At 35.2% G+C, this 12,652-nt stretch overlaps 1 protein-coding gene across 2 annotated transcripts in view; it reads left to right on the top strand.

The window, feature by feature from the left end:
* Window positions 1-12,652, top strand: part of LOC106876367 (atrial natriuretic peptide receptor 3) — a 636,698-nt gene that overhangs the window by 526,292 nt on the left and 97,754 nt on the right. The window contains exon 3 of one of the 2 annotated variants that reach the window (XM_052970160.2): window positions 11,077-11,193. The exons of the other annotated variant lie outside the window; for it this stretch is intronic. Within the exon in view, the coding sequence (XP_052826120.1) occupies window positions 11,077-11,168 (92 nt within the window). The 3' untranslated portion in view covers window positions 11,169-11,193. Of the gene's footprint in view, window positions 1-11,076; window positions 11,194-12,652 lie in introns of those variants that run through there. 2 annotated transcript variants of the gene reach the window in all.

Raw genomic sequence — 12,652 nt, 5'->3', positions numbered from 1 at the left:
TTCTAAAATATGTTTGTGACATATTTAAATATCTGTCTTCCATGCAGGATCCAACTGGCTGAAGAACTACATCAAGTTCTGTCATCTATGGCTGGATGTTCTTCTTAATGCCAACCACTTTACACAATGTACTCATTAGTGAAGTTGTTTAGCAATTTGCAAAATTAGAAAAAGAAGCTTTCTTGACTTAGTGGTGTTGAAGTAGAGGAGATGATTTTGTGCCAGGTGTTAAAAAGCTAATGGATGATAGAAAGACAGGCACTGAAGAGATACATAGCTCCCCTGCATTATCTAACTGTAAGGGGGAGTAGATGAAAAGAATCTAATGATGTTGGTGATGAGGTGCCAGTGTACTCTCAAGGTGCAACAAGGGCAAGTAGGAAAGAATTCAAACTGAAGATTGAGAAGGATGGGTGAATACGTTCTTGTAAGTGTGAGAGAAGAGTGACATATGGCTAAAGATGGGAAGGAGAAGAATGCAATGAAAGATTTAGAAAGGTGAGGGGTAGCTGAGGGTAAATTTCAGTTTGCAATTAAGATAAAAGAAATAGCTCAGGAAGGAGACAGTGACTTGTGGCAATGCATGAAGAACAGGGAACAACAGTATAATAAACCTATAGATGCACCAGAAAATAAGATCATGTATTATGTAGGAGAGTGAGGGGAGGGAGAGATACATACAGGGACAGAGATGGATGTCAGAGGTATGTAGTAGTGGCTGTAATGAGTAGGTGGCAGAAGGGCATTGATAGCAGATATGAGAGGATTTTGAGAGTTATAGATTGGCGGGAAGGTGTTGCATTGGACAAATATGTTGTTTTTATGTCTTTTAGCATAAAAGAGAGTATTTTCTTCACGGTAATTGCAGGGCACTTGCTTTTAGAAGTTGAAATGTCCTTAAAATATTTTTAACTAACCTAAATTTCATATATTTCTAATCACTGTTTGGTCTTGGTGCAGATGTTACTGCTTTTATCCTCACTCACTATTGTTGACTGTATTGTAGTTAATACTACAGCTTTGAATCTGTCTTGGGTTACCTCTCTTTGATGTTTCCCATTGAGGGAGGCCAAAGAGCCAGAAATTCCACATCTGGGAATCCGATAAGAGGAAGCATTGGACAGATATGGTATTTTTGCACATTTTGCCATAAGAGAGAATTTTTTTCTCTACAGCAACTCAGCTCACAACTTGAGTTTCACACCAGTGCTAACATATCCTTTATAGCAGGTATTGAGCACACCTTTCTCATTTGTCCAACATGAAGCAGTATACATATATATATGTGTGTGTGTATGTGCATGCATGTGTATAGTCTAAATATATATATTTATGTGTATATATATATATTTATATATGTGTGTGTGTGTGTGTGTGTGTGTGTGTGTGTATATGTATATATATATATATATATATATTGTATATATATATATGTATATATATATGTATATATATATATATATATATATATATATGCATATATATATATATGCAAAGAGTTATAAACGTTGGTAAGAAAACCAAATTGTCAGTAATTTACAAAAGTCTCCTAAGACGTTTGTTTTGAGTTAGACTCCCTCATGTCAGTGTTATAATCAGATATGCAGTGAGTCATAGAAACTATTGTTTGCATGTTGTGATATTGAATTAAGCACAAGTCATCAAAGGCATTTTATGCCCTCACAATTATATTTTCTCGAAACCGAATCTAATCCATATTTATGTATATAGAAATAAATAACAAGTCAACTAAAGTTATTTCCTATTTGTAGTTCAAAATATTAATTGCAATAATGTCCGAACCATAAATCACTACACAAGGAGAGAATTGGCAACCATCATTATATATGTCAATATTTTAAAAGAATCCTTTATTTCTATGTTATTTTCAACCAATCAGCACTAGATAAAAGTGCATTTTCTCCATTAGAAATAAACTGGTATATACAAATTGCTGTTCCACAATTGATTTACAGTTGAAATGTTTTCCCTTCCCTATTTAAGACAAAAAAAGAAAAAAAAGTTCCATAATGATTTGGTAATCATTTCCTTCCGAAGAGACACAAAACAAAAATCTCTAAAATTACTAATTGTTTTATGGAAGACAAAACAATGAATAAGAAATGTGTATCATTAATCTTTAATATAAAGAAAAGGTATAGAAAAAGGAGAAAAGAATTATTCCTTTGGGTAATCAATTCTCATAGCAATTCAGTTGAAATGAAATTATTACTAATCTTTACTTTCCTGTGTTTATCAATTTAAATATCATCAAATTATCTCAATAAATACTTTGGTCTGTATGACCAATTTTACAGTTAATCTATTTAAAGTGCTTCTTGAGGCTGCTAACATGTCTCTTTTATACATCCTGCAATACTGTGATGACACAAAGTCTTCATCAACTGCTATATTTTAGTTGCTTTTTACAAGTTGATAACTTGGAAATATAAATCCAATTTAACTGTTTATATGCACAATTTTTTAACCCTATCTTGCTGTTATTCCCATCTCAAATGACTGTTGTATATTTTTGTTGATGGAAAATTTTTGATTGTATATGCAGGATTATCTAAAATTTTGTCACAGAAATATTTTCAGCTTCTAAATAAATAAAGCAAACAGAACCAACATGAACTAACTTTTCTTTTAAAGACTTTGTCAAAAGAGGAGAAGTAACAGCTGTGATCCTTATCAGAGTCTTCATGAGTGGTGATAATATGGGTGGAAGTTAACAATAATCTAGAGACCTGGCCTGGATACTTGCAACAGAGTGGACTCTGTTTAAAGGCTGCCCTAGTGCCAGGTGGTGATGTTAAACTACCACCCAACAGCAGAAATAGCTCCCTGACAAGTTTCCTCGCAGTTTCTATCAACTATATTTCATTCAAAAAGCTTTGATTCACCTGTGGCTATGGTAAAACATACTCACTCAAGGTGTGGCTCAGTGAGATTGAACCTAAAACTAGGTTGCAAAGTGAACATCATAAATGACATAGCAGCCATACCCATGCTCATTTTTGTTGCAAGGATTCAGGCCAAGTCTCTAGACTATTGATAGCTCCCTCCCATCTTGCCACCATTCTCAAAGACCCTGATAAGGATCACTGCTCTTGTATTACTTTTGAATACTGCCCTGATGTCATATGGGCTGCATATCTTTTGTATCTTTTTGGAGAGGCCTTTCACATAGGGTAGACACACTGTGGACAGTTTATTAATAACATATACCAAGTATGGATTCAGGACATCCGTATATTGCAAGCCGACTTTTACTGGACGATTCCTAAACTTCAATTCCCACCATCCATAGAGTGTAAAGAGAAGGATTACTCAGTGCCTAAAACATCGAGCTATGAATATAAGTAGCGATCGTGATACCTACCACGAAGAAATGATCAAGCTCAGTAACAACCTATTAAACAACAACTACCCCAAAAGCATACTCTCCACTCCAATTATGAAGAAGAGAGAAGATGAAACCAATAAACTGTCCACAGTCTGTCTACCCTATGTGAAAGGCCTCTCCAAAAAGTTACAAAAGATATGCAGCCCATATGACATCAGGACAGTATTCAAAAGTAATACAACACTTCGCAAATATCTCCTTCGAGTAAAACCACCAATAGAAGAGAATATGACTAAAGACTGTGTGTACTCCATTCCATGCAGCTGTGGTAGGTTATACAAAGGTGAAATATGCTGCCCCTTAAAATAAGGGTAGACGAACATTGCAAAGCTGTGACACAAGGAGATATTGATAAATCGGGGATAGCTGATCATGTATGGAAAAATGGAGACCACTTCCCCTTGTGGGATGAAGTTAAAATAATAGACAGAGAACATCCCTGGAAAATATGAAAACTAAAAGAAGCAGCACATATGCTAGGACACAACAACCTTCTAATCAGACCGAGTGCAGATATGAGTAGCATATGGGAACCGTTATTAAGGAAGGATAGGAAACTATTAGATTTATAAGCTCTAAAATTCACTCCATAATTGCCTATGGGCATATGGCATAGTGGTTAAGAGTGCAGGTTACTGACCCCAAGATTCCGAGTTCAATTCCAAGCAGTGACCTTAATAAGAATAACATAGAAAAATACCTTAGGAATGAGAACCCATGTTTGAAATTTCCCCAAGACACCCGATGAAGACTGGAGGATATATTAGCTGAAACGTTGTCTTAACAAAAAAACAAGATAAGGACAAATATCCATCAAATGTAAATAATCTACATAATTCCACATCTCCTAAGTATAGAACTATATTTTTCAAATACTTTTACTTCTGGATGAGATATTCTGTTTTCTTTTTCTTTTATGGAAATTGTCAGATTTTGCTCTAACACCCAATGTGTGTGTGTGTGTGCGTGTGTGCGCATGTGTGTCATCATGATGATGATGATCATCATATAAAACAGGCTGGGCAAAGTTCAGAGACCTGCTACCCTTATTAGTAACAAAGGGCCTCTCCCTCAGAGTGAAAGACAGATTGTATGATGCCTGTGTGCAAATAGCCATGCTACATGGCAGCAAAACATGGGCTGTGACAGCTGAGGACATGTGAAGGCTTAAAAGGTATGAAGCCAGTATACTCCACTGGATTTGCAATGTCAGTGTGCATGTATGACGCAATGTGTCTTCAGAGAAAAATTATGTGTATGCAGCATCAGAAGAAGTGTCCAAGAGAGAAGACTGTGCTAGTATGGCCATTTGGTACAAATGTACAAGGACAGTTGTGTAAAGAAGTGCTAACCTCTAACTGTCGAGAGAATCTGTGGAGAGGCAGATCTAGGAAGATGTGGGATAGGGTGGTGGAAACTGATCTTTGGAAGTTGAGTCTCATGGAGGTCATGACAAATGACCAAGACCTTTGGTAATTTGCTGTGCTTGAGAAGACATGTCAAACTAAGTGAAATCATAGTCATGGCCAGTGTCAGTGACATGTAAAAGGCACCCTGTACAGTTTGTGGAGTAGTTGGAAACATAGAAATCAAGCCAGACCAGACTGGAGCCTGGTCCAGCTGTCTGGCTTAACAGTTCCAGTCAAACCATCTAACCCATGCCAGCAGGGAAAACAGTTACCAAACAACAATGATAATGATAAAGAAAGAATAAATGAGCTCATTCACTGTCAATCATTCTCAACTCCTTTTTTCACCTTGTAGATCTTATTTCTACTCAATACATTCCTCTAATATGGCATTATAACTCTTCCTGTCTTTTTTCCATAGTCACCTCTATAGCTGTGCTCACTCTAAAGTTAAACCTTTTACTTAATGGCATAGATATCAGAGGAAGGATAGCTTCTATGACCTTTGAGACTGGAGCAGTAATGGAGGAAGGAATTACATGCAGGAGACCTGTTCCAAATGGAGTAGAATCTATAGAAGATACTATAGGGTCAGGTGGTCATGTGGTCAGGTGGTCATGATTATGTCTACTATCCCTATTGGTATAGTACTTAAAGAAGAAGAATAGTCAAAATGTTGAAACATCTAAATAACATCTTAGGTTTTCATTGAAATGCTTTTATATTCCATGAATTTATTTTTGATATTTTTTGAGAATTCCTATTAGTGTGAGTAGTGGATCTGATACATAATGTTACATGTAATGAATAACATATCACTGAATATCACTCAGAACATTTATACTTTGCACCTACATAATTTAATACATGTCTGTTTGCAAATAATATGCCAGCTTATTGTCAAGACTATTTTTAAAAAATGCATTATCATCCCCTCACAAAAAGCAATCAAGAGAATAAAAAAAAAGGGAAATAAGCGTTTCATTTTTCATCTCATAATCACTTATAGAAAGAGAAAAGAAAGAAATGATTGTGTAGAATTTCAGCAAGCAGATGTATTGTTTTTTTTTTAATAATTTTTCATCAATTTACTCTTTCCTTTGTATAGCTAAATTGTTGAATGATGTTTAGCCAAGTAAAGCATAGGTTATCAGAGAAAGTAACACACTGTTAATGATAGCTGACATTTGTGTTCGATGTAAGTAAAATTTGACATCTTATGATATAATAGAATATAGAAACTAGAATGAAAGGGAGAAGAATGTAGAATCTAAACTTGTGAAGAAAACTAATTTCAGAAGCTGACAGCAGCTTGTCTTTTTGGTCATGATTCACAGAAACAGTATCTCTGGCGTAAATAAGCTTAATGCTCTTAAACTGAGCTTAAATTTTCCTCGGAATATGATAGATTTGCTTCATACAAACACACACACACACACACACTACACTGAAATATCTGTAGGAACGCATACAGAAAGGCAAATGTCAAATATAAAGAAGATTTTATAGAATTTGGATTGAGAAATTTCTTTATCCCCCATCTTAGTACATTTCTTAGAAAGCTATATGCATTAGCAAAATTATATGCAACTGGTAGGGTGGATGGGGTAAATATTGTCAGATTGCCAAAATAGACACTGTTCTTTTAGGATTCTTGCCCATTATTTTTATCAAATCATAAATACAAATACAAAAACAGGAATAAGCTTTTGGAAATTTCAATATTTATAAAAAGAAAATCTAGTAACCAAAGTAGAGAAATAGACTAAAACATTTTAGTTACACTAAAAGGAATAGGAATATTGCTAACAATTCCTGGCCATTTTTATTCAAACTGAAAGTAGGAATAACAAAAATATAGTCAATAATTCGTAACTGTGTTAGTCATATTAAAAGTATCAGAGATATAGTCTATAAATTTTCGCCATCAACCTCCTGGTACCATTGTATGGTAAAATAAGTCATTAAATGTATTAAAATATCACATTTATACCACAACTGAAATGGTTTAAATGAAAATAGACAATGGATTAATTGATATGTAATAGAGAAAAGTTTTTAGAGGGGAAATGCACCTGACATTCTGATCAGAATCAAAACCACATCAAATTTCCCTTCAAAGCAAGTAGAGCAGGCAAAGGATTTTTCTGGAGATTCCTAGTCTGGGATTTGTACAAATGCAACTGTGAATGATCACCATTTTGTGCATAAGTGGGAACAAATGCACAATTCAAGTTTTCTATCAGTAGCAAAGCAGACCTGTTAAGTTAAAACTGCTTTCCATAATTACCTAGGGGTAGGGTAATAAAAATCCCTACAATAAAGTTTGCTCAGTTATTCCTGTCAGTAGCCATAACCATGGGAAATGAAGGCCCATGGCTCAGTAGTTTGAGTGTCAAGCTTACTTTCATGAGGTTGTGAGTTCGATTTCTGGACTGGGTTGTGTTCTTGAGTAAGACACTTTATTTCACATAGCTCCAGTTCACTTAGCTGTAGAAATGGGTTGGAACATCACTGGTGCCAATATTTTCCCTTGTATAACACCAATGGCATGGAGAAGGGAGACTGGTATGCATGGACAACTGCTGGTCTTCCATAAACAACCTTACCTGGAATTGTGCATTGCAAGGAAACTTTCTCGGTGCAATCCCATGGTCATTCATGACCGAAGGAGGGCTTTACTATCCATGGTCATTCACTTTGCAGTAGTGACAATCAGTGTTAGAATAACTTTAAATTTTGCTCAGGAATATATACACTTTTCAGGATAATAAAAAAAAGTACAGAAAGAAAAGCAATTTTAGTTGTTCAGTTTTTATCATCTTACAATATCAACTTGCCAAAGTTAATGACACAAGGCTCACAGAAAATTACTTTTAAATCAGGACCTATATCCAAAGAACTAGGTGGGAACCCAACTGTTATAAAAAAATAAACCTCAAATCATTCAGCAAAGATGGTAAAGCATCAAGCCAAGATAAAAAGCCTTCTGAGATTTATAAATTTCATGGATGTACAACTGTTAAAATCTCTCACTAAACTCTTCTACAAAATTGTTGTTTGGATCCCCAACAGTATAAGGCTGCTTCCATTGCTCCTCTATATAAAAACAAGGGCAAAATTCATAAGCTTGTGATTATCACTATGGAATAATGTTCCTCTCAGTTACTAGAATAACCCTTGCTCATGTTATTTTATATAGTATCAAAACACATCTGGTTCACAAATTATATCTTAGTAAGTTACTGGTGTGGAATTTAAACTAGACAAAGCACAGACAATAAGATCTTTGTATTAAGGCAAGTTTAGAAGGAAGCTAGAGAGCATCACAAGGAATTATCCAGTCTTTATAGATTTGATAAAAGCATTTAATGTTGTGTCTAGGGAGGTTCATATAAAATGTTCAACCAAAAATGCGCAAGTGGCTGTGTGGTAAGTAGCTTGTTTACGAACCACATGGTTCAGGGTTCAGTCCCACTGCGTGGCACCTTGGGCAAGTGTCTTCTACTATAGCCTCGGGCCGACCAAAGCCTTGTGAGTGAATTTGGTAGACGGAAACTGAAAGAAACCCGTCATATACACATGTGTATGTATATATGTGTGTGTGGGTGTTTGTGTGTCTGTGCTTGTCCCCCCACAACAGCGCTTGACAACCAATGCTGGTGTGTTTAGGTCCTGTAACTTAGCGGTTCAGCAAAAGAGACCGATAGAATAAGTACTAGGCTTCCAAAGAATAAGTCCTGGGGGCGATTTGCTCGACTAAAGGCGGTGCTTCAGCATGGCCACAGTCAAATGACTGAAACAATTAAAAGAGTAAAAGAGAGAGTATTACACACAAAAACTGTCACTTTCTCTTTTCATGACTTTCTGACAGCAACTAATTTCTGACTGTCAATGTTTTGGTCCTTTCATGTTTCAAATAGAAATAACGAAGCTCTGTTATGATGTTAAATATGGAGTTGATGACTGCAATGCTAGTGTAAATGTTCTGTTTTGTTCCAGTACAAATCTGTTCAATGCACTGTGGTCCAATATAGATATTAAAACTAAGCATGAATTTATATCTTCCTTTACGTGCTTCAGTCAGATGACTGTGACCATGCTGGGGCACTGTCTTGAAGCCTGGTACTGATTCTATCAGATCTTTTGTCAAACTGCTAAGTTACAGGGACTTAAACGCACCAACATTGGCTGTCAAGTGGTGGTGGAGGACAAGCGCAAACACAAAGGTGCACACACACATGACAGGTTTCTTTCAGTTTCCATCTACCAAGTCTACGCACAAGGCTTTGGTCACCCTGAGGCTATGGTAGAAGACACTTGCCTAAGGTGCCACACAATTGGACTGAACCCAGAACCATGTGGTTGGGAAGCAAGCTTCTTTATTTCATAAACATTCGCCATACGGCGTTACATAGAGGGGACAAATAAAGACAGACAAACATAAAGCTTCTTACCACACAGTTCCATCTGCACAATATATGAACTACTTCTTGCAGATCATTTGTGCAATCACAGATCATTCTTTGGAACTGATGCAAGATCTTATGAACAAAATTTCCAAAGTAGACAAGGCTTTTGCTCTTAATCTTATCACAAAAACTGAACTCAAATGTATAACAATCAAGCTCTATCATAAAAATCAATAACCCATTTATATATCATCAGTTTATTTTGCTTCCTTGGTTCTATAGTAGCCTTGAATGCTAGACTTGATGGTGAAATCATGGTGTCTTAGAAAAGCCAGCATTGCTTTTAGAAAATTATCTGAGTGTTGCTGGAAAAGTCATGCTGTGTCACTTAATATAAATATTCGAGTTTATTGTAGTGTAGTTATCTCAATATTATTTTATGAAGATGGTAGATAGACAGAATACAGGAATGAAATCAGCTCTCTAAATGCATTTTCCATGAGCTGTTTGCATTCAGCATGTAACATTTCATGGAATGATCAGATACCAAATAACAATATTCTTGAAAAGTATAACAACAATAGGAGCAGGGGTGGCTGTGTGGTAAGAAGATTGCTTCCCAAACACAAAGTTCTGGGTTCAGTCCCACTGTGTGGTACCTTGGCCAAGTGTCTTCTGCTATAGACTGAGGGCAACCAAAGCCTTGTGAATGGATTTAGTTGGCAGAAATTGAAAGAAGCTCATCGTATTTGTGTGTGTATGTGTGTGAATCTTTGTCCCCCACCACTGCTTGACAACCAGTGTTGGTGTGTTTATGTTCCTGTAACATAGCAGGATAACTAGCAGGCTTTAAAAAAAATGTACTGGGGCTGATTAATTCGACTGAAAATTCTTCAAGGTCGTGCCCCAACATGTCCACAGATTAATGACTGAAACAAGTAAAAGATGAAAGATAACTGGAATTGAAAAATTCATGTTACCGGCACAAATGCAGTGGGTAAGCATGTCATTCCTATGAAAGATGTTGGAATTCCTGAAATGTTTCTTTATGTTCATCTTCTAAATGCTCTGCCCCTTATGTTGGAAGGGCTCTGTTGTACTTCAGTGACAAGATAGAGGAAAATCTGAGGCAAATGCAATTTTGACTCCTATTCTTTGAAACATTTGCCATTCAGTTATCAAACCTGGCAAAACAAGTGTTTTCAGGGGTCTCCCAATTTTGAAAATGAAAAACATGGAAATAAGAGCAAAACCCTTACCCCACTCTGAAGTGAAGGCCTTTATATTACCAATTCACCATGTTTGTCAAACCTATCAGCTCTGCTGCAGATCTACAACTAGAACTGTAGTTCATAGAAAAGCACAGAAAGTATAACAGTGTAACATCACTCACAACTCAAAATGTGAGACCCCACTTCACAAGAGGTGTTTGTCAGCCACCCTAATTTAACTTTATTGAATTTTTTGATTTTATGCAATTTCCACCAATTTTATCAACTTTTTATCAGTCCTATTTCAATTTAGCTTTTATCAGATGCTTTTATCTTTGAGTGCTCAAAAGTCATTCTGGACAGGAAGATCTATCCTTAAATTGAGGGCAGTTCAAAAGCCTCCAGGGTTTTAATTCTAAATATCATTTTAATCCTAGTAAGACTCCTGAATCACCCTGGATATATATATATATATATCGATAATGGCATGAAATCGTGTTTGACATCCTGGGCAATAACGGATGAAGTGTTGGTGACCTTCTGTGTCTGTTTTCTGTTTGTTTATTACTATATGTGTTTTGACTTCTGAATACACACACACACATCTCAAAGCCAATATTTTATTCTCTTGCCAGTTCCATCTCAATCAACCTCTTGTGCAATGAGAACAACCATGAAGCTCTTCTACAGCAAGAAATCTGTTCTGATTTGGCCTCTTCTCTCATAATTTAACCCCTCATCTTCTACATAAAGCCACTTCTCTCAGGATTTATATTCATGCCAGCTGGATGGTAACTTCATTAGTGCTGGTGGCATGATAAAAGGTACCCAGTAGACACTGTAAAGGGGAATTAGGAAAGTTATCTAGCCATAGAAACCATGCCAAAGTAGACATTAAAGCACAATGCAGTTCTTGAACCCATTGGATCCTGTTAAACTTTCCAACCCATACCAGCATGAAACATGAACAATGAATGATGATGGGTGATAAAGACAAGGAACGATAGCATTTAGTAGATAAGTTTAGATTGTTTTGTAGTAGTTGTAATAAAATTATTCTGAGAATATTGGTTACTAGTATAGAATATTACTTGTGTTTTTGATTATATCGTTTTGTTATGATTGTACATGTATTTCTTCATGTTCGTTCCAATTAGCCAAATTTGAAAACATGGTTAGCACTATTAATTTTAATAAAATATTCTTGTGAAATTTTATGTACAAAACATTTCTCAAAAAACATAGTTTCCATGAAATAAAATTTTTGATTTATTTGTAAGAGTATGAATAAAAATAGTTATTTATGAAATATTAATGAACAAGAATGAATAACTTAGTTTTTATGAATGACCATGAATGGCAAATATGTGAATATAAACCAATTTTAATTGAAATATAATGATGAATGTTTCTGATTATGCACAAACTTAAAATATTAATGTGCAATATGGCAACTTTTGGTCTTGTTACTGTTTCTTTTTAATCTTTTAACATTTATTTTGATTTTCTAAAATTATAGTAAACTGGAATATTTTGACACATCTGATACTTTAATAGAATTTTACATAATATATATTAATATAGACATGATTTTAGATTTAGATGCTGGACAACAATAGTCATGTTTCTTGTCTAAGAGGCTACCTATAATTTGTAATTTTTTGTCCTTTCATATATTCTTGCAATACACAACATTGATTCATCTAAATTTACTACAACCCTTCATCCCTTAGTTTTCTGTAAAGGATCCCTAGGTATTGGTTAAGGATAATATATTGTATTCCTCATATAAACAACAAATACATAATTTTCTTACATTTACTCACACAGACACAAAGTGTATTCTTTTACTACAGTTTCTGTCATTGAGCTATAGCCATGTTGGAGCACCACTGTTATTACAATTGTGTATCCATTTATCGTGTTCTCATTGATAAGGCTGGTGTTGTTCGACCTTAAATTAGCTCTGATTGTTCGTTGATCAAAATTACAGTCATTATGTCTTTTAGTTTTAAGGCATAATATACCCTAGTCTATGTCATCAAATGTGTAATATTTTAAGGTAATTGTGTGTCAGCTTTGGTTACTATTTCTAGCAGGTTAGGCATCTAGGCTCCTTTACTGGCTCAGTTTTTAAACAGTTTTATCAAAGTTGATTATTTAGATATTGTTAGAGCAATAAGTTTTAAAATAATTCCCTTTCTATAAATA

Source organism: Octopus bimaculoides, chromosome 8 (assembly GCF_046866305.1).
Source record: "Octopus bimaculoides isolate indiv1 chromosome 8, ASM4686630v1, whole genome shotgun sequence".
Taxonomy (NCBI): Eukaryota; Metazoa; Mollusca; class Cephalopoda; order Octopoda; family Octopodidae; genus Octopus; species Octopus bimaculoides.
The sequence above is the reverse complement of the archived record's forward strand: the minus strand, read 5'-3'. Positions and strand labels throughout refer to the sequence as shown.